Source organism: Agelaius phoeniceus, chromosome 3 (genome assembly GCF_051311805.1).
Source record: "Agelaius phoeniceus isolate bAgePho1 chromosome 3, bAgePho1.hap1, whole genome shotgun sequence".
Classification (NCBI taxonomy): domain Eukaryota; kingdom Metazoa; phylum Chordata; class Aves; order Passeriformes; family Icteridae; genus Agelaius; species Agelaius phoeniceus.
The window spans coordinates 78,645,699-78,669,410 of record NC_135267.1 but is presented as its reverse complement, the minus strand read 5'-3'; the positions used below and the strand labels follow the sequence as shown (position 1 = coordinate 78,669,410).

General features: G+C 35.2%; 1 protein-coding gene across 6 annotated transcripts in view; it reads left to right on the top strand.

Moving 5' to 3' along the window:
- Positions 1–23,712, top strand: part of PACRG (parkin coregulated) — a 214,947-nt gene that overhangs the window by 168,660 nt on the left and 22,575 nt on the right. For 4 of the 6 annotated variants that reach the window (XM_077175675.1, XM_077175672.1, XM_077175674.1 and 1 more), the window contains one exon: positions 8,497–8,544. The exons of the other annotated variants lie outside the window; for them this stretch is intronic. In XM_077175675.1, the coding sequence (XP_077031790.1) occupies positions 8,497–8,544 (48 nt within the window). The remainder of the gene's footprint in view (positions 1–8,496; positions 8,545–23,712) is intronic. 6 annotated transcript variants of the gene reach the window in all.

Sequence of the window (23,712 nt, the reverse complement as noted above, 5' to 3'; positions counted from 1 at the left end):
ACATGGTTGCCTATGTAACTAACTTTAAAGGAAACCATATTTCACTAAGGACAGTCACAGAACTTGCTATGCAAACTTAAGTGTTTGTATGCTTCCAGAGTCAGTGTTTAAATGTCTGTGAAATTTAAGAAAAAAGAAAAGATCTTTTAGTTCTGCCATATTGAAAGCTTCATCTTTACAATATCTTTGTGCCTCTGCATTTGAGTTTCTCAGGTGAAATCTTGCTGTAAAAATAGAGTAGCTTGTTTCTGAGGTAGGAGAAGGGCAAAAGGGCAAGGGAAGAGAAGAGAAGAGAAGAGAAGAGAAGAGAAGAGAAGAGAAGAGAAGAGAAGAGAAGAGAAGAGAAGAGAAGTCATATTCTTTTTCATATTTTCTTAAGGATCCTTTTTTTTTTCATATTTAAAAAAGGGGTCAGCCTAGACCTTGTTTATTCCAAGGGTTGCCCAAAGCAATGCAGGCATCCTTCTGTTGTGTTTGTCAGGAAAGGATATTTTAAAGAAAGAAATGAAAAACCGAGAGTTCTTCGCAAATATTTTCCCTTTTATTCCTTTAGTAAAGCAAAGAACTCTCCAATTACAGTTTCTACTATTATTTTCAGAAGTTTAAATATTAGGTGATAACCTGGTATTACAGTGTCTTTTGTCAAAGCACCAGAAAAAGCATTAGCCACAGTTAGAATTCCTTGTCACTGTCACTTGCAGATTTAGTATCACTATAAAGTACTACAAATTTTTTTCCTGTAAATGGCTCATAGCATCAAACTTTTATTCTGCTTCTTCCTCCAGTTATCCTGTAGGGGCACATGTTTTAAGTGAACACAGGCAAAGAATCTATGCTGTACACAGGAGTGATCAGGTCAGCTCCAAAAGGATTTTATGGGCTAGCTGTGTCCATTCTATAAATAGGCTTGTTGTTGCCCAGTAGTTAATGTCTAGCATAAATATGGGCTGTTTCCAAGAAGAGAAGTCCTTTCCTACCACCTGCCCTCTGTCCCAGACACCAGCGATTGATTCCAGCCACATTCTCAGCACTGGCTCTGCACGGAGTCAGATCAAACCAGTGGAGGCGATTATAACTAGCAGTTCTCTGGGATTAGGTTTCATGTACTGATGGGAATATGAGAATTTGTTCCTCATGTAGATGCTCTTTTCCTCCTGTTATATTTCTATACAGATCCTTCAACATAAAGTCTCTGAGTTCCTTAGCTCAATACAGGAGGAGATTGGTATCAGTGAACACAGGCAAAGAATCTGTGCAGTACACAGGAGTGAAGCTGTTCCACTTAGCTGTACTCACAAGAGGTACATTTGCAGGCACTTTCTATGCTAGATTAGGGACTTCCTGTGAAGAGGGAAGTAGCCCTCTGCTTCCACAGGGAAAAAAAATCAAATTCTATTATTTAGAATGAAGTTGTTTAAAAAGACAAGCAATTCTAGTAAGATTTTACTATATAAGTCATAAATACAATGGCTAATGAAAATGAGATCTTAAAGAGCATTTTCCAAACATTTGTATACAAGCTTAAATTAAAGCCTTAAGGTCAGTTCAATTGAATAAAACCTGGGCTCTCTAGATTGGGATTCTTTTCTTTTCTTTTCTAATTGCTTAACTAGGATCTCTGGTTTCTGACTTTTAAAAAGGAAATGTTATTGTTTTGGAGAACAATTCAGTGCATTTAAAGTGCTGCTTTCAAAGATGTGTTAAAATCTTGATGAGATCAGTTACTTTTATTACAAATTTTTTCTAGTAATTGCCAAATAAATGATGTTAGGCTGGATCTGACTCAGCTGCAGTAGTCATCACTAAAGAAGAGAAAAAATTTGTCTCAATAGAGAAATGGCAAAAATTGAAGAAATTGTATTTGAGAATGAATTAGATAGTGGTTTAATCAGATCAACATGTTTGATTTCAATGTATAATAGTATGAAAAAATCTGAAGTAATGGAAGGTATAGACTTTTCCTCTGCATACTTGCCAGACAGGAGGCACAAGGAATATATATTATTACCTATTTTCTAACTGCTCCTCTTCATTATAGCACAGAAACTTGGGCTCAGTTCTCTCCATTATTCTGAGCCAGCACATTAAAAGGAAAAGTAAGATGATCTGAGCTTAAATGTTACTCTGAAGAGTACATTTCTCTCATACTGTTCTGCAATCTCTTCATTGATGTCTTACTATCAAAGCCAGACAAATTAAATACTAGATTCAGAACTACTCCTTCTCAAAAGTAACTCCCATTAACAGATGATCAGAGTTCACAAACACTTCAGAGACAGTTCATCAAGATCTGGAGGTGGTGTTCAGTGTCCCAGGGAAGGGTACCCTCTCTACTGAGCATGTTTGAAGAAAGGAGATGTCCCTTTCACTGTCCAGTTATGCTGTATACCAAAATATTTCACCAGAATCTGTTCAGCAAACTCATTATAGATCCATAACTTGTTTCTGGGTGACCAAAACTGAGGTCAAAACCAGTCTTCCTTTGTCACTGCTTCATTAATGAAGTTATTACAATGTTGATAAATGAAAGTTGTGGTTAACCAATGCTAATTGCTGGGTTTTAAATGGGTCTATTCTATTATTCAGTAACTGCAGTTTTCCTAAGTCCAATATCTATGAGCTATTTTGGAAATATTTTTATCATTTCCTTTATCTGCTATAATTTCCTTTCCTTTGTTTGATTTGTGCTTCTCATAGTTTCTTGGCATTGTCTCGTGTTGATGAAGCTACACCCTTTCACTGTGTACCACTAATCATTTTATGTTGCTTTTCTTAAAGACGCCTCAAGCTAAAATTAACACTTTTTTACTGGAAGCATGGCCATGCCTCAGTGTTTATCTTGAGAGCAAGAAACACAATTAGAGTATCCAATTTGATTTCTGTTTGTAGCTAAATACCATACTCTGTGTTGCCTTTTCAAACATATAGGAACTCAAATACAGAGCAGTTCTCTTGCTACATGATTCTGTATCTCCATTTCTGCCTGCATGTTTTTTGATGACTAATTCTGACACAAGTGCAATAGATCCAAACCAATAATGTTGATTTGGTTTTTTTTACATTGGTGATCCTTAGTCATAAATATAGTCTCTTACAAGCAGACATATAAGATTGAAGAGAAACATTACTTATTCAATGCTGGGTGGCAGATAAAGTGAAATTCAGGATGAGAGATACTTATTTTCAATTACAGTTTGCAGTGCATATCAGGCCAAGTCACCCCAACCAGTGCAGGGTGCAAATTTTGTTTTGCTGTGCTGCCAGTGATCTGTGCACCATGGCAGTAGTGGAAAGGTGACATTTCAGAGGAAGAACAGTTGGCATATCTGCTGTTATGTGCCTGCACACATCTTGGGAGAGGCAGCAATAATTTGTTAGGGCTTATTCAGACACTGGCCAATGGAAACAGCTCTGGAAATGCACTCAAGTAATGCATCTCCTGGTACTCCACTCACACACAGTCCCAGAGTGGTATTATTAATTTTTTCAGCTCTGGTAGCGCACTTCAGGCTCGATAACAGAAGGAAAGTTGTAGCTGTTTTACATGTTCTCATTTCTATCCAGCTGCCTTTCTGCAATTAGTGACTGTGGGGGATACTCTAAAACCCGGCAATGACAAAGCAGGCAGGGGTGATGGTGGACAATAAATTTTCAATGCACTGTAGAGAACAAAAATAGCTGATCCAAGTTGTGTAGACAAAGTCTTTAAAGAGCTAAGAAAGACATACTCATACACGCATCTGGTGCCATTATTTTTTAATATTTCTTGACTTCAGATTACCACAATAAAACACAAACTTTTTCGAATGCAATCTACATAAAGCAAGCAATAAAAAATCCTGGAAGCTGTAGGAACAGATTCATGAAGTATTATGTGAATACTTTTGAAAAGGCAGGACTTCAGCTTTCAAATATTTGAATTTCATTCACATAAAGGAGAGATTGATACCATGGGGCTATAACAATGAGTGAAAGAATAAAATTAAAAAAAATATACACGAAACTGAAATTAGGGAAATACTGCCTGCTGTTCTGATATTTCAGTTTTCAGAAAATTCTCTTGAAGGAACAATCACCTAGAAGTTGCAAAACTAGAGGAGATAAACTTTGGAAAACTTAGCAGAGAACGAGTTACTGAGATCTGAACAAGTGAATAGCCCCTTCTTTATCGCTACTTCTATTAAAATTTTTCTAAATAATTTTTTTTATTTAGATGCTAAAAGGGGAAGTTCTCACCTTTAACAAGCCAATATGATCTCTGTAAAACCTATTATTATGAAATAAACTGTTCAACAGGGGATATAGCACTAAGTTTGCTTTGAAGAAAAGTTCAAATGTTTGTCTGAGGACTGTTTATGTTACCAGAAAACCATCAAGAATGGAGCATATTGGAAGCCTACGCCTGTAAAAGAAGCAGAACATATTTTTAGGAGGGCTTACAGTATGATGTCTAGTCAAAACTCAAGAACCTTAAGCATTATTATGCAGCATCCCTGAACATGATACCATGTTCCAAATATTTAGTCACAGCCATCCCCATCAAAAATTGGCTCCAGAGAGTAATACCTTGAGGTATTGGTTTTATTAGTCATTATAACTTTATTTTTTTCACCAAGAACAAGAAAAGAAAAAATATAATAAATGATAAAATTAAAACTTTGTGCAAGAGCAAAATCAAGACATTTCAGTTTCACACCAAACAAGAGAGAATACTTTATGTTATTATCAGTTACTGCATTTATTCCTCAAAATGACACTATTATTTTTAATGAATAAATGAAACACAAGATTATGTTTGTCTTTTGTGTTTAATTAAATTTCATTTTGGCTCCAAGAGACCTGCAAGATGAAAAAATATCTGAGGTCTTTTAGAGACCAACTGTAGAAAGTAATATTTACACATATTTTATGTTAGATTTGGAGAAAAATTCTCTAAAGATTGGTGATTTGAAGATAATTTCTGTTAACATTTTGGGCTGGTAGCAGCTTGTTTTCATACTACCAAGGAATTTATTTGAGCTCCATACAGCTTATAATAAAAGCGTAATTTAAATTTTGATCTTCAGAAAAGTGAGCTTTGTTAGGTACTAAAGGCTGTCACTGCTGTAATATTGGAGACTGCAGAGATTTGCAAAGGTTTCCTCCTTCCACAGTCTTTGGCTATATTTGACAACCCAATGAAGACTGAAGACTGAAACCTGAGGAGTGCTGATCCCTTGTATCTCCTGCTGGCATCAGTAGGAGCTCAGCACCTATCAGCATTGAAGGGATCTGCTACTGCAGCTGACTCTCAATAATGCAAAACAATTAAAAACAATAGCAAATGGAACAAAACCTAAATGATGCAATAGATACTGGTAAAGTTTAAGGATACCCTAAAAATTCAGAATCATCTTAGTTTTACAATTTAGCATGTTAGTTGTGACCAGATTGTATCAGCAAAACATGATACAGAATTAAATTCAGAATCAAAGCCCAAGTTAATTGTAGACAGTGAGAGTTTGAAAAGACTGGCTGTGATCTACATAAATACTAAAACAAAGTCAATCTAAAGTAACACCGTGGTAGGAATCAGCATTGTCTCTTGGGTCTCTACTTTTACATTTAAATGACACATGCATCCATTATGAACATTTTGGCTTTTGCTTTCTGTCCACCACCCAATCTATTTGGTCTTTGACACAGGAATGATTTTTTTACCTGTGTTTGTAGGGGTTTACACAATGAAGATTCTGAACCATAAGGGAAGCTCTAATAATAAAGAAGAATAAATAGCATATTTAACATTAAATTTAAATTGCATTATTAACATTATTGAGACCATAGTCCTCACATGTACTTTTCTAGGGATTCTCAGCTTATGTGTCTGTGTCAAATCTTGGTTCTTTCTGCCATACTGCTTCTCAGCCCTAGCAAGATGTTTGTTGCTGCAGTCCAATGTGTTTATTTGCTTAGACTGAGTGGTCTGGATTTACTTTGGGGGAAGCTGATTGAATGGCACCCACCTATTTAAAGTTGGCAGCAAGGCTTGGCATATTTGCACTTGCTGGTGCCTGGAGTCAGTGTATTAGGACTTTGTTTTACTGCTATACCATGGTTTGGTATCTTTTCATATGGACCTATGCAGAAATACTAAATTTATTTGTCCCCAGGAAAGTCATGAGTCCAGAAGCCCTGAAGATAAGAAATCACAACAGAAACATTTTCTAGTCATAATAATAGCTGAGCCTGATTGTAACTGGAATCACAATTGCAATACCACATTAAAACTAAAGTATGAAAATTAATCACAGGAAGTCCAAGAACAAAGATCAGACCTCTAAATTATGATGGAATAAGTCAGATTTTGCCACAGGGCATAAGCATCAACCTGCAGCTTCCTTTGAAAGCTACTGCAGATGCCAGGGGCTAACAATAACTCAGTAGCAGAAACAGCTTTTCAACTGTACAGTATCCAATGTACAAAATCAGCCAAGATCTCTCTGAAGTGGACTGTGTCTCATTGCTGCCAGCTAGCCTTTCAGCCTTTCAAATGTTCAGAATGCATCACTATGGAGAAAATCACTGAAGCATGAGCTGCCATGTGAGGTTTTAAAGTTCTGTTCATTACTTCCCAGTTCTGGCTGCTGTTTTTCCTTTTCAGAAAGGCAACCTATCTTCTCTATCGTCTTGTAATAGTCACCCTTCTATGTCCTCTTCTTCCATATTTCTCTTTTTCCTCCCACTTTGTTTTCTGTCTGCTGAGACATCTTCAAACACAGGTCTGTGTTCATGTAACAACTGTGCCAGAAGTTATGGAGAACTCCACTGGCTTACAGATGTGCAGCTCCACAGTGAAATATCAAGTGTTGCTGCAATGTCCACCTAACTGGACAGCCATGATTGCCAACTTAATAGGATAGACAACTGTATTGTTAATGTACCTTCCAAACATAAAAAGTTGATTTGGGATATAATTATCAGGCAGTTTGGGTTTTGCAGGTTTTGGTGTTTTGTTTGTTTGTTTGTTTGCTCTTTTATCTAATCATACTGTGGAATTGCAATGACACCCAGCTAATTTTCATAATACTTCCATCTTACACTGCAAATTCCCTCCCAGAGGGACCAGTGATACAACAGGACTTGAGCTATAGCCCAGCTTACAGTAAACATACAGTCTTGAGAAAGTTTCTCCAAGCCTGCAAGATATTACTCATCATGAAATAAAATTGACTATTCATTTGCAAGCAGCTAGTCTGTACCATCAGCTGTCTAGCACTGCATGGCTGAGTAAAGCCTGCCCATGAAGATAAGTCATTGATACCATTGCTTTTCTGGGAAGAGTCAGGCTTGTTCATGTAGGTATCTGTGATATTATTAGCCTGGGTGAAAATTATTCCTTTAACCCATTAAGTGATGGCAAGAATTTAGGTAATTTTAATTACTTTTTTTTTCAGTCTCCATGTTAATTTTTAGTGTCTAAGTACCTTCTTCATAGTTTCAGCATAGTGGTGTAACACCCTGAAATTCTTCTTCTGCCACTTGCATCTGTTTACATGTTTGTAGCCAAGAGATTTACCAAAGATGTATGGCTCCTAACTGGATATATTACTGCAAGCATCGATTCAGCTCTGCTTAATTAGTAAGAATGGCTAATCATTCATTTTCTGGCCCATTAATCAAATATATTTCCTTGTGGAAAGCCTCTTCTTACAATCACTACTTGTTTTAAAAGGATCTATAGTGACAATCCTGAAATTTCCCCAGTCTAAGAGAATTTGCACATTTTAGGAAAACTTTTCAGGTCAGAGGGATTCCAGCAAGGGTCAGAGGGTAAGTAGAACTCATCCTAAAGTAATATTGGTGTAAATACTTAATTGTCTATGACACTTTCATTTTCCAGATGGACAGTGAGATTATTTGCCAAAGGACTTACTCATCAAATCTTCAGGGTGAAGAGGTGATTTGAAATTAATATATGCAATATACAGTGCAATTTGTTGCATTGTTTGTTGCACTGCTTGTGAAATAACATTTTTCATCATGCCTTCAATCTTTATATTTTATCTAAATTTTGTTACCTCTGAGATGGATACAAAAGAAAAGATAATGCTGAACCAGAAGAACTGGATCATTTAAACTTAAATCCATGACTTATAGTTATGAGTGAAAAATAAGCACAACAATCAGCTGTATTGTGTAAATGTGTTGTTCTAATAACAATTTTTATCAGCTCTGAGTTGGACCAAAGGTGGAAGGCAGCTTGGAGGAATTGAAGGAATGCAGTTCAGTTAGTCAGATCAGAAAGATCCTAAGCACATCGTGAATTGGCTCAAATGGTATTTACCATCGTTTCACAGCAGTTGCACAGATTAGACCTGGATAATTTTTGAATGTTTCATTCACACAAAAGAGCAATTTCGAAGTCCTTAACCAAATTTTGTGAGATCATTGTTCATCTAAAGTAGTAGGGCATACACGAGATAATTTAATATTCCAGACTGTTCTGTTCCACAGATGACATGAGCCAAGGTCTCCTTTGCCTGATCTTGATGGACTGCTCAGGTAAATGATAAAGATCTAATGAATTAGAGTAAAGACTAATAGCTAACAGATGTACAGACACCATCCACTCTATTAATTAATGCTGCTGTACATTATGTGGAACTAATGCAAATTACTGTGTGCAGAATGTTTACAGATTGGAATTGTGCTTAGCAACTTGGTGAGAACCTCAGTGGAAGTTTTTCCAATATATTCAAAAAATTCTGTGAAGGAACTAGTAAGGTACAGTCACTGTGAAATTTGTTCGTGACCTTTAGGTTGTAATTAGTTCTCCTTGTTTAAGAATTTTTTTTTTCAATTTGAGTCAGTTAAGGCTGCATTTTATCATTACTTTTAAACAGGTAAGACAATACTGATTTTTCTGCAGTTCAATATTATAACTCCAGAAAATTAGTATTGCTGATGAAATGGTCTTCAGTCTCAAAAGACTTATTAAATTAAGTATTTCTAAAATTAGAGATCCAAACTATGACACTTTAAAAAGTCTTACTCTGGTGCCAATATGCCCTTCAGAGTATGTGAAGTTTTTCAGAGCTACAATTTCTTTTTTCATTCTCTTCTCAAAAAAACAGGATTTGTCCAAATATTACAGTCACTTGTTTATTTTGATATTCTAATGGGCTTAGACTCAAAGTATCATTTAAAGGAAACTCAGTGATGAGTTGCAAATTGCAACTGAAATAAGTTTTTGTATAGCTGATAGTTTAGTAATCAGCCAGTTGTCTCTCTCACATAATTACTATGCATGCTGGAATACAGAAACCTTCTCAATTTTTTTTTTCATCATACAAAAATGCATTAAAACAAATCAATTGTTGAGTTTGGCCAGCATTTAACAATCTACTGTATTCAGCTCCAGCTCTTGAGCTGATTCTTAAGACAAAGAAAAGAGAAATATTAGTACTTAAAAGTGGAACAGTGATGAAGGAAGTATACTTCACCTGAAGCTCAGAAGTTAGGTGTGGTATGTACAAGACAGTGAGTTAAGTACAGAATCACTTACAAATTTGGTGTAAACTTGTGTTTGTTCCACACACATGGTATCATATGTGATACCATCGAATTTAGATGCTGTGTTTAAGCGGTGCCATTTTTAATGCCTTTGCTAGAAAATATTTTCACATCCAATAACCAAAGCCAAGCTTACTTGCTGTTTAAGGGAGTCAAAGTCTTCTTTAACATGCTCTCAAGTGTGAAAATAATTTTTTTCATTCTCAGCATAAAAATAGATACATCTGCTCAGTAGTATTCACGAGCAAGTTGTAAGCAGCAAAAAAAAAAAAAAAAGAAAGAAGCATTTTTATTTTGCAATAAGGTCTTCACTCCATATTGTGTATCAGTTACGGAATTAAGTTTGATCATTAAAACTACCTCCCAGACATTTGATTAAATACAGTACTTTAATATTTATTATTTTGGTTCTTGAAACAGCTAGTTTATTGGAGACTTCCTCTCTGAATTCAGGGTTTCACAGTGTTATTGGGCTACTGTGAACTGAAATAAAAGCAAACAAAATCTGTGGTAATAATCTGCTACATTGTCAAACCTGCTGCAGTGTTTATAACGCCACTTGATCTCTGGTAAGCAGTGTGTTAAATTTTTATTCAACGTAGCCAGGAACTCCTGAAGCCTTTGCCAGGATTGTAGAAGGCAACAACCACTTGAGGTTTGGGCTGCCTGCAATCATGTAATTAGCTTAACTGAATACCAGAAGTTCTGAGATGAGGTTATTTATGAACTAATTGACAGCCTGCACTGGTTAACCATAGGAAAGAGAAAAAGATAACCTAACAGGAGAAAAAGCAACGCTTAAAATGGAATGATTAGAGCAATGAAATGATTTGGTTTGCATATTTCCAGTATTCTTGAATTTATGCTTCCCTTGCTGGGAGAAATTTAACCACTGTCTGCTGAGGAAATGTTTGGAGGGTTTTTTTAGTTCTTTTGTGTCAGCATCCAAGCTTCCTTCATAGCACATTGCTTAACATCTCTATATTCTGGTTTTAAATATGATAAACAGCTTTTAACACCTAATTGAATAATTGTCCCTATCAAACACTTTTTCCTCAAATGTCTGTCAGTTTGTTTAATATAAGAGATTTCAAAGTGTTTGTCATTGGGGTCAGTTCAGGATCCTAAACAGATTTTAACTTTGCTCTTCTAAAGCTTCTTGTATTCTGATTTGTTGTCCATATAAGGGTAGTGACACATTATTTCCTGTCAGGGCAGTTCTGAAAATAAGAAAAGCAAGATCTATGAGCATTCAAAAGAAAAGGATCTTTGTATTTAGTGGGTAAACCTATGGTATTTATTAGCATTTATAATAATTTGTAATAATAGTTATTTAAATGCTTCTAGAGTCTTGAGTGAAAACATTATTAATAGGTCTCATTTGCAGTTTTCAAACAAAGAAACAACAAAGCTCTTGTTTTCATATAGGTATTTTCAGTAACTTGGATATGGTATACATCCTTGCATACCCAACACCTGTTGTCTTCCAGTTTCTTTGATTGTAGAGGTCATCAGCATAAATTGAACCATAAGTAATAAGATTTAAAGCTGAGTAAGTAGAATCAGTTGACAGTTAAAGAGCTTAAAATAGCCTACTATAGTTTCTAGTAGCTGTGTTATAAGCAATGTGCAGGATTTCCTCTGTGCTGCTCCTCAGCTGAACCCAACCTGAACCCCTTTTTGATGCAATCACTTGCTCAAAAATGAACAGCTAAAATGAAAGTAATTTTTCAAAAGAGGACGTGATTGCTGTGTGAGAAGCTTTGGTTAACTAATCTGAAATATTTCAGTCGGACACATTCTCAACACTCCTGGACTTATCAAATGATCAAAATAACTTTTCTGGATATTTCTCTTTGTGTCCATTTACTAAGGAGATTAATGTTTACCTGTGTTAGGAAAGAAATTGCTTTCCTGTCAGTTCCACATTCCCCTTCATACTCTTTCCTTCTGTCCCAAGGAAAGTAGAGTAGCAGAGTTGTTTGGTTTTTTTTCTTAATTCAAACCCATGACTTTCACATATTAAAGCAATTGTTTGTGCATTGTAGGACTCTCCCAGAACCTGCATGTAGTTATGCACCCATTCACACAACTTTTTGAGTAGTGACTACACATAGGGGAGTAAGAGCATCCCTCTTTTATTGAGAAGACTTATGTTCCATTCTCTGAGGGTTTGAGGTCTTCTGTGCTGCTCCCTACTCATTTTCTCCAGCATTTCTCCAGTCTGTTCATTAATGGTGGTGTGATAGATGTATCTGTAGAAGGATATAGATGTTGGCAGGACAGAAGGGAATTATATAAATTAGAGCTATTTAATTTTCAGTGAGCACAGAACCTTCTGAAGAAACCAGTGATCTCCTCTGTGACTGCAGCTGTAGGTTCTCATAAGCTCTACCCCAGCTTTAATGGAAGCGAGGGAATTCCCTTTCCTGTCTCTCAAACAGATATAATGGCAACATCTCTTAGGAGCCTTCTGACTCATATGAACAAAACTAGGAGGGATGAAGATGGATTTATATGCATTGTCTCTTTAATTTTGAAAAATTTTAGCTGCTGCTCCTTTCTGAAACACCTTACTGCACTGAAATTGAATTATCTATTTAGTCAAAAATATTTGGCCAAGATATTGACAGATTTCTGAGGAGAGCTGACACACATCAGTGCTCGCTACAGTTAGTAAGTTTAGCAGCTGCTCTAGGGAAACTGAACAGCTAGAATTGGCACTGGGGATGGGATAGAATTTTTTCAGCTCATACTGCAGAGGATTTTGAGCACTTCTCTGTAGCCTCTCAGTCTGTTCTCCCTAATAAAAAAGCTTTGGTAAGTTTCCTTTGATACAAAGCTGTTTGTAAGGAACAATCAATAAAACATGTCCAAACCTGGTCGATAGGGTGAGTAGCATGGAAATCAGAGTAGGTTGATACACTTGGATGCAGTGAGTAGAAGAAGGAATGATAGTTACGGAACCAGAACTCCGAGTCTGGTACAGCAGAAAATGGCAAGCCAGAAAGGTGTGCAAAAATGGTGTGACTATTTACATCAGAGCTCCAGGCTAGGGAGATGACAGCAGCTGTGTTTTGAGTTGACTTGAAAATGGAACCATTTCTGTTGAGGAGACCTGAAAGGATTGGTGTCAAGAGAGAAGATTATAACGGGATTTATATGTTGCAACTGTGTTAGTCAACAAGATGAAAACAACACCATGCTAAGAAGCTTGGGGACAATTAGATTGATTTTGTTTTCTGCCTTTTAAAATTGTATTTTCTACAATGTACCTACCCTTTTCTTTACTGACTGTGTGACCTTTAGAGGTTTTTACTCTTAATTATTTCCTTTCCTGTGGTTGCTTTTAATATGTAGTAGAATATTCAGTCGATGTAGTAAATCTATTTCCTTATGTGTTTGGAAACAATGCACATTATTTATTTTTGAAACTACATAATAGTTTATGAGAATGAGGACCTACTACTGTGATTGCTGCTTTTCCTGCTCCATTAACCCACAAAAAGCTCAGTTTCTAATGAAATCTAAATACATTCCAAAGCCAATTAATATCTAATATTAATTCATTTTGTAACATTCTTAAATAAGATATGATATATAATCTTTGGCTCAGTATATGCATGATTTCTACAGAAGAAGACTGCAAAATCTTTCTGGGAAATTATTGGGAAGGATTGTTTGTGGATTTTTTTTATTAACTAGCCTTAACCAGTTCCATTAATCTTTATCTGTAGATGGACACTTTCATAAAATGACTGGCTTATTTTTACTATGCAAATAATTTATGTTTTATTTCACTCTAGCCTTCTGTCAAATACTGTTTGGGTTTTTAAAATTTATTTTGGCTCAAAATTCATACATTTATCTTATGAATTAATATTTTTGAAGAAGATGCATTCTCCTCTTGACAGTACTGCAGATAAATAGGAACTCTTAGACTAATGCTAACATGTGTCCTGAAATTGTTATTTGTTTAGTGAGTATAGAGACTCACTAAACAAACTAATTCTTTTGCCTGTTTTGAGTAAATCCTGGCTCAACTAATTTTCTGTTCTTCCATGTGTAGAATTCCAACATCACGTTCATGAGACGTAGATATTGTGTGTAGAAATTGCAAACAAGAACTTCTACACTACTTTTATTATCATTATTGTCGGTAGGCAATCCAACATACACATATTATTAATAGCTATCTTTTGCTCTTTTGGAAATATGGTAAAAGTTTGAGTGGCATCAGCTTCAAAGTGTGCATGTTAAGTGGCATACATAAAAAAGTCCAATCACAGTTTTGGGTTTTTTTTTTTTCAAATGCTAATTAAAATGGAAACAGAAGTTGTCTAAGAACTTCTTTCTGACCTTACATCCACACTCTTTTAAGGTAAATTCAGGAATGAGTTTAACTTGAAGGATACAAAATCCAGGCTGCTTCCTTCTTAAAATAATAAGATGCACTTTGGCCGAATCAATGCTTGTTTTTTTCTCTCTCAAAAGAGAAGCAATGCCAGTTGGTTAATATAACACAAGTTAGGCTTACAAATGCCAGTCATATGATGCTTTTTTTGCTTCCCCATATGAAATTTGTACCACAGGGAATAAATGACTGACACATCACCCCCTGCCATCATAACAACTGTCATGCAATACCATTATTTTTCAAACATTAGTGGCATCCCTCCAACTGGCCATAAGGTTGCAGACACATATTTTAATCATTACTTTGCCCATTGCAGGAAGATAATGTCACACCATTTAATGTGTTCTCATGATAAATTTCACTTTCTTTTATAATAAAATGGAAGTTAATGAAGCACAGCACAATTGTGGTGAATTAGACAGCAGTAGAACAAGGCAGGAGATACCCACTTATTGACCTTATCAAAGCCATCTTAAATGCATCGACTTTTAAACCAACTCATATTCAATTATTAAAAAGGGACCATGGGAGTATACTGTTGGCTTAGTAAGAAAGGAGATTATAACAGTTCATTAGTTATTAATTAATTGGCAATCTCACTGCTTAATTTCTTTACACTTAATACTTCTGTGCTGTGTCTTACTTCTATCCATTCCAGTTTTCATCAACATGTAAAATATGACATTTTATTTCTTCTGTCCACACATAAAAGGGAGGGTCATCTGGTCATGTTTTATCAATTTTTATTGAGATATTTTACAATATACATTATTTATGTAATTAGTAAATAATTTTTTCATATGAAGTTAGCCAAAAGAGTAACATACATCTCTGGGGTTTTTTTACTATAGATTAAATTTAGGTGTTAATCCTGTCTTAAGCAAACCACAGGCTTCCTGAATAGCAACTTGTGGGGAAGGTCTGGGGGAAATGGACCCCACAAGAAAAACAAGCGGCTCTGATGAAAGTGCCCATAATAGAATTTGTTTGACAAGAATAATTCAGAGGCAAACCTGCTTATTCTTCCATAAATCATTGCTTTACTGTAATTTTTACTCACTGCAATTAGAAGTACATATTTTTGCTGCTGTTCCTATTCACAAGCAACATATTATTGCTCATATATTATCTTTAAAAAAGGAAGTGTGACTAGCATGCATATTCAGGAATGTAGAGTCTTGCTTTCACGCATCCATTTCATTACCAGAGCACCTACTGATTCTTTTTAAGGCAGATTTTTTTTGTGGGGTAGGGAGGATGCAAGACTACAGTCACTCCTACATGTGTGACTGCATAAACATCCTCAGGACAATGTGATACTGCAGCAACTAGGACTGTAGAGAAACTTTTCCTTTCACTAGTAGATTTTTTTAAGATTTGCTAATACCATGGACAGCTGTGAGCAGATGTAGAATTGTGCTGCACCAGGGTCTATATTGGTTAGTTTTCATAGGTGGAGATGCATCCAGGTGCCAGTATCTAGATGATTGAGAAGGGGGGAGAGAAGGAGCAGTTTGAACCCAGGGCTACCAGTGATTCAATGCATACTATAAAAAGGTACTTTGCTTTTAAAAACCAAACAAACAGAAAACTCATTATGTTGATGACTGTAGGTGCCTCTCACAAAACTATTGTAATGTGCTATCTGAATACTGCCTTTCAGTACATAACTATAATTTGCTCTATGTATAGAAAACCAAGCATGTTTCATATCAAAAGCTTCTCTGGAAAAAGGTTTTCCTCATTACGTTTTACTCCTGCTTATCCTACTAAAGTTATATAAGGGGGGTTTAAAGAAAATATAGAGTACCTGAGAGGGTAGGTGAACCAATGATGAGTCTCCAGGGTTGGCAACTTGACGTGGTAACTTCTTAAACAAAGTTACAGGGTCTGTTCCAGCAGCTGGAATAGATTGTCTGACCATAGTCACCGAGTGAATATTGTATTTCCCACTGCTGAAAAAGGCAGTCACTTTCTCACCTTCCCTCCCAGCCAAAGGGCCCTGTTGCTTCCTTTAGCTCACCCCTAAGAGACATGGTTCAATTAAGTATTTTGTCTGAAAATTAATCCAGCAACAAAAAAAGCATGGTTGGGATTTCTGCTGGGTTTGTGAGCTGAATTCACCTCCAAATATGTGAGATGCATAGAGAAAATGACAGGAAGAAATGTTTCTAGGACAGAGAGTAAAAAAAACCCACATGTTCCTTCAACTCTAGAGTCCCAAAATATAAAATTAAAAAGTACTAAAAATATTGGATTTTTAACATTGTGCACACGCACACACATGCATACACACAAAATCCTGCCTAACATGAAATTAAAATGCATCCAGAATAAGAGATAATATAACAGGGAAAGGAGGAGAAAGAAGAATCAGAGAGTGTCAAAAGGTTAGCAATTATGCTAAAGAGGGTTATTTCTATAGAGTTTCTCTCTACTCATTTGTGAGTATAAAGTTTCTCTAGAAGTCAGTTCCAGACAAGAATCTAATTTTAGGCATTTTGATTCACCTCAGGAGGAATCTGACCTCTTCCTGTACTATAAACATTGAAGAAACTAAGAGACTAACCTTAGGCTAATGTTTGCCTTTGTGTTTGCCTTCCAGTGGCTTCAACAAAGTACAAATCAAATTCTAATGAGAAATGTTAAGAATTAAACTAATTTGGTTCAAAATTCAGCTTTGGTAATTTTAAGTGGATTCTAGATTTCAGAAAATTATTCAGAAAAATAACAATGTGGAAAATACTTGTACATGATAGAAGAAACTTATATCCATTGGCATTGATTTGCTTTCCTCCCAGTATACACACTTTTCCCTGGAGGACAATTTAGGAGGACAATTTATAAGGAGGCAAAAAGTTATCAGCAACTAGAAAACAGAAAGAATAATTTCAGCCACTAAACAGAAAAATGTCTGAAGTTACCCGTGTTCTAGGGCTGTATTTGACCTGAAACATCCTAAATTCTAGGAGGATTTTTTTTCTATTTTATATTCCAATTTCCTGAAATTTTACTGTTATTCTCTCATGAGATTACATGAATCATTAATATAACACCTGTACATTGATATAACTCCTATGTCTCTTTTTCCTTTACTGCCATTTTCCATACATTTTGATACCTCAGGCCTTTGTGCTGTGATTCCTCTCCTGATAATCCATTGAATGTTTGTATAACAATACAGCATGATACAGTTTTATCAAAAATGAAGCAGCTTGTGTACAAAAATAAATTCTGAATTGACATATCAGCTCTCCCTGCACATTTTGTAAATCTGAAAGATTTCATTATAGAATTCATATGAGTTTTCAACCTTGTTCCTCAAAAACTGAGGATGCAGCTCTTTCTAGCTCAAAAAATAAATATCATTCTTTGTGATTTGTAACCTGTACACATCTCAGAGTTCCTAGCATCAGTATTGGTTAGATTACTAAATCTGATTTTAGGGTTTTTTTATTTAGGAATTTCTACTGTACAATTGTATTCGGTAACTATGATGAAACAAGAAACTTCAACACATTCTTAAAATAAGTAAATTAATATGTGTTTCTAAAGCTAGAACTCCAGAATGAAGCATTCAAAAATACATTTTCCAATCAAGTTTCAGGATTAGTTTACATGCTGGTATACTACTGATGTTTTCTAGGGGAATTTGGCAGACAGGGGAAAGAAATTCGTTACTATATCTGACAATACAGTAATGAGAATAAGACAAAACAGAAAACAGAATGTTAAATTTGTATTTGAAGACAAGGCTAAAGTTTTTTTTCCTCTTCCATTATTATGCTTTCTACAGAAATAAAAATGACAATAATGTATTTTTTCATGGTTGAGAAACCTTTAGCTTATACTATGTGAACTCAGATTCAGTTTTCCCTATTTTTTTTGTAATGGTCTACTCATGAGGGAGAGATAATACATTTTTTGCATTCTCAAAAGTAGGAAAACTTTTGGTTATCTGGGATTTGTCACTTTTACATGCTTTGTAACACATGCTCTACATTAAAATTTTAATGATGATTTTTTAATACCTGCATTGCTTTATCACTGCATGACCAAGTTCTAAAGTAACTCCTTGCTTGTGTAAACACATAAACATATAAACATAAGTTTGCACTTGTGAGTAGTTCCCTGCCTCCTGACTGCACTCAACTGTGTGAGTAGTTTTGTGTATATACACAAATTTTTGAAAATCAGAGCTGTAGAAATGTACCTAGAGTTATATTTAAACAAAAGAAATTAACTTTTTTGCCTAAATAGTATTTTCCTTGCACATAGGACAGGAGGGAATGGCTGTAAACTGCAAGAGAGTGGGTTTAGATTGGATGTTAGAGAGAAATTCTTTACTGTGAGGGTGGTGAGGCACTGGAACAGGTTGCCCAGAAAAGCTGGAAGTGTTTAAGGCCCAGCTGGATGGGGTTTTGAGCAACTTGGCCTAGTGGAAGATGTTCCTGCCTATGGCAGGGAGGTTGGAACCCAAAAGTCTTTATGGACCCTTCCAGCCCACATAATTCTGTGATTCTGACAAAAGCTATTTTGTAGTTACTGGAAATTTTTGAACGTTTTCTAGTTTGACATTTTTGGTTGGAAAAAAGTAGTCAAGGCTTGATTCTCTAACAGAAAACTCCTATATTTACGTTTACATTTAAAATTATGTCCTGTACAATCAATATTTTTGAACTTATGATTCCATTTTAATTTAAAACCTCAAAATATATAACTTTTTCTAAAAAAATCTATCTAGTTCTTTTTTAAATTTGAACTTTTTAAGACATAAGTTGCTTTTCAGCCAAAATATTTTTCATTGTGTCTGAATATGTGATTCTTTCTTAATGACAGCCAAAGTTTCTAATGGAAGCTGGCATTGTTCTATTGATTGGCATTATTCCACTGTATCAGGTAAAAATCAAAAAATCTTTTCTGGTCCTGGCAAAAATGTCATTCTTCCCATGGTATGATTAAAAAAAAAAAAAAACTGAAGAAGGAAAAAAAAATACTTCAATAGCCTTTTAATTTTTTAGAAATCTTAAGATTTTTAAGAAATCATGAAGTAAGAGAATAGAGTAGTGGAGATTTTTTTCTGGACTCTTATACAACAAGCCTCTCCTTGCAATAATTCTTATGGAGAACTTCATAGTATAATGTGTAGACCACAATTTTAAGTGCTGTTTATTTAGTATCTTTAGTTTTACTTGCATTTCCTTTCTTTACAAAGAGTCTTCTATAAATAGAAACCAACCTGTTTCCTTGGCTCAGTGTCAGGAAAGTGATGAATCATTTCATATAGTGATGTGCTGAAGATGGTATGAATATTTAAAATGTAGATATACAGTCTAACTCTAAATAGAATATCTATGCCTGGAATTCCAAAAGTGGCTAGAGATTTTTGAGCTTTTACAAAAGTTTAAGTGAAAATACATAAGTTGTGAAAGAACAGAGCTAAATTCTTCCTACCTCTTCCTGAACCTTCTTGTTTTAACACAACCTTTTGTCAAAACTTTGTTGTAAATTTTGAATCATAATTTATTTTTACTTCTCAGAAATATATTATAATGTAATGGTCTATGAAAATGTACTCACACATCACTGTGTGACTAAACTTCATTATCAAAAATGTGCCACTTTCACAATTTATATTCACTTCTGTTTAAATTAATTTCTGTGATTTCATTTTGTTTGCCTTAGGTTAGAGCATTGTCTTGAACAAAATTAACATAACATATCTAATTGCCTAAATATTTATTCCTGGATGACCTTCCATCTAATGCAATAGAATGGTATCACTTATTTTGTAAAGTGTTGTGGAGTCAGTCTTGGGTCTCTTCATGATAGAAAAACTATAAATCTGATTAAAATATTATCCTACAAGAATCAAAACACTTTCTAGCCAGACAGAAGCACTAAAGTGTCTGTTTTCTTATTTTGTTTTATATCTTTATTGTTGTGTCGCAGTTCAAGAAACCATTTTGAGTGAAACTGCCAATGCAGAAATTCCTTTCTAATTTCCCTGTAAGCATAAGCAGTAGATGGAATCTGATTTAATCCCATTTCTGTTTGCAGCCAAGAATTGTAGAGGCCATTCAGATTTTAATTTTCTTTGTTTAAATCAGGGATTAATCCAGAATTTGGAGTTACAGTATATTCCAAGGTTTTGATCAAGTTAACATGGATCTTCTAGGTAATACAAAAAGGTTTGTATTACCATGAAAAAGAGAAGAACATGGGCTGTGTAGCATTTAGCACTTCCTTTTATATTTAGCAGGGTCATAGTTCATCCAAAAAATTCTTGACTTATGAATTAGCCTTAGCAGTATCTCCCAAAGGATGCTTTACTAGGAGGGATGGTGTAACTTTGCTGTGGCACTCTCTGTCAAGGCTGTGAGCCTGTGAGATTCCATCCAGCGCAGCGAGGAATGCGACAGCGTGGCACGAGAAGAATGTGGCACATTATCCACATGTGATAACCCAGCCCAGCATAGCCCCTGCCTGATGAACACGTGGCTGGCCTGTTTGCAAGATGAACCTAAATAAGCTGCAGCATCTTTGTTTACTTGGCTATTATTCACACCATTTCACTGCATTTCATATCATTCACCATTTCAGACCACTGAGGATGAACATATTTATTTGTATATAACATAAAAGAAGTGTGCAAAAGTTAACAAATGCTCCTGAATGCAAAGGAATATTTAAATCCTGTACACCTAGTTTTTGTCTGGTAATGTAGTTCTGAGGTTTGGATAGAGAATTTTCCAGCAGTGACTCAAAGAACTGTTTCTTGTGGTAATGAATTTAGGCAAACATCATATAAAGAACATAAGCATTGGGTTATAGTTAAGAACATAATCAACTATAGCTCTTAAGCTAGGATGGATTTAAGTATATTAACTGCTTTCCTGAAGTTGGAGACTAAGGTCTAAAGCTTAGGTTTGCTTTCTGTTTTGACTCCTGGCCCTTAATTTGAATACAAATACTAAAGTGAGAATGATTATGTTATCTCTTATTTAGCACAAAATCACTTCTTATAATTCCAATAGACTTCGCACTGGAAAATTACAATGATGCATCTTAGTGACACGTTGTTTCAGATTTACTTGATTTAACTGTTGTTTGATGAAAAGTTTGTTATCAAACTTAGTGCTTAGCTGCATTCCGTAGACCGTGAAATTTTGTAAACAGGAATGACCAGCACTTGCCCAGGTGGTCTGTGAACATTCAGAAGTTCAAAGTTTTGTGTGACTTTGGATATTTACCCAGTACTGAGAGTTAGTGAGTCATTTTAGAATGAGAAATGGAACTGTAATTTTGCAAAGTAGAAAAATGCTCCAATTAACCTTCAGATAGATTAGCAGCTTGGGAATGGATGGGAAAGTCCAGAGAGGAACCTTCCTGATGCCTGGCTGATTGTTCTGCAATGACTTAAGCCTATAAATTCCTATCTTTTCTTCTGAATGAAGTGGCAGAGATGAAGACATGAAAAATGAAAAGATAAACTACTTGCCAGTCTGTTCTAGCAAGAAGATCTGCAATTTTTGTTGTCCCTGGTAATTATTGGCTTACCTTACTTACCTGCTTCTACATTTCTTCAGCCTTTATGTGGGAAGGTTCAGACAGTATTTTTTATAACTGTATATGTACTTTGTACAATTCTTCCAGTGAACAGGATTCATTCTGGAAACTGAGTCAGTATTGTCAGAAACTAATGCATTAGAAATCCGCAACATCAGCCATCAGAAAGGTTGTTCGTATCGCCCATATCAAGTTCATTTGCATAAATTAGCCCCTTTGTTTCCTGAAACAAATAAACTGAGAGTGAAGTTAGTAGTGGCAGAAGGCCACTGCAAGAAACAAGAGATTTATCTACTGACATCGTAATAATCAATCTTAATTACTGAAATGTATATCAATTGTGTTTAAATGAAATCTGATTTTTTATCCTCTTAAATGTACATAATCTTCATGCTTCCTGAAATCTTCCAGAAGATTGGTCACACAGCATTTCCTTCCAATTCTCTTTCTACTCTTTCATTTTGCTGTTATTTGTGGGGAATGAAAGACTATTTGTCCTTGTTACTTGCATTTCTTGTTTCATGTGTGATTTCAGTTTTTGGAAAGGTTAAATGCTGTTTACTATGGAAAGGAGATAAATGTAGAAGTATCATGCACCTTTACCTTTCTACATGGCTGTTGGAGCTTTCTCATTTTACAGCTTTCAGTACAGTTCCAGACATTTGAGTAAATCACAATTAATTGGAGAAAATTTCATGGTGTTGTTGTATTGTGGACAAATGGACAAGACACCAGAAAACAATTACACACTTAGACTTCCAACTCTCATGTGTTGTGGTGAATATCCAGTTAATGTGTGTCAACTCAGCATGCTGTCTACATTTCACACTCCTCTTATCTTTATCTTCATACCAATTTAAGTCTGAAAGTTACCTGGTAATATTGTTGAAATATACTCTTTCTTCGTCCAGAAGCTGATTTAGCTTTTAGTACAGGCCAATGATTTCATCATGTGGGTGACTGTAGTTGTGAAATAAGCTTAGATGATCTTTGTCTTATATCTTTTGGAAAACTTCAGGGTTAGTTGAGCAGTCATACTACTGACTCTATTTTATGTGTTTTATTAACCTCCAGAGCTTACGTGGAAAGAGAAAAATACTTAAAGATTATTTTTTCTCTGGCTGAGTTTAGAGAAGATCCTGTGCTTTATTAGGCTTCTTGTTTGAAAGGTTTTTTCTACATCTTATTTATTTTTATGCTAATGCCAATAATCCTAGAGGCTTTCTGTATATGTAAAATTCTGGTATTCATATCACCAAGAACTGTAAAAGTTAATATGTATATCAAGACCTATAGCTCAACACACCAGCTTCTAAATAGCAAAGCCAAAAATTATCAATGACTGACACCTTGTACTGTAGCCATGCCCACTTACCTTATATGTTAATTAGTAGTTTGTAGTTTGAAAGCATATTTCAAATTATATTTCTGTGTTAGTGTGGCTCACTGAAAAACTTATGTAGATGCTGGTTAAGACATAAATAGGAACTTACTACTAGAGCTAGCAAGCCATAAAGTCAATGGCCACTGACATAAATATCCAAGTACACCAGCTACACACCTGAAAGACAGGAGAAAAGAGAGGTCATTGTGGGCTCTTATTTATAAATGAAGCCTGTCAGTGATAGTCAGGATATTCATCAGAAAAAGGCCCTGGTGCATTCAGGGTTCTACTGAAGCCCATTAGAGCCCAAGTTAGAAATCGGGTAAGCAGCCAAGGTTCACTGATGCCCAGGGTGGCCTTTCATACCAGGGTTTATGTTTTGATTTTCATCTCTTTGTATTTGATCAGTTGTTTTCAGCCAGCAAAGTATGTTTATTTTATTTGTTGAAATCCCTATTCTAATCAATCATGGGATTCAGAAATACAGGAATTATGAAATAATATGTTAAAAATGAAGCATTAATCAGAAAAAAAAGCAAAACATTTTCCACATCTTAGAGGACATGCTATAATAATGAAATTAGAAGTTACTGAAATGTAATGGTACAAAACCCAAGGGAGTTACTCTCCACTTAATGCAACCTGTGATCTACAAATTTAGAAGAAGAAATGAGATTTCATTCCTAGCATACATGCTAAATTCAATGACACTTAACAAAGATGCCGAACAGTATGTTTTTCATTCATCATTCCCAGAGAAACATGTATTTGACCAGTTTAATTGTTC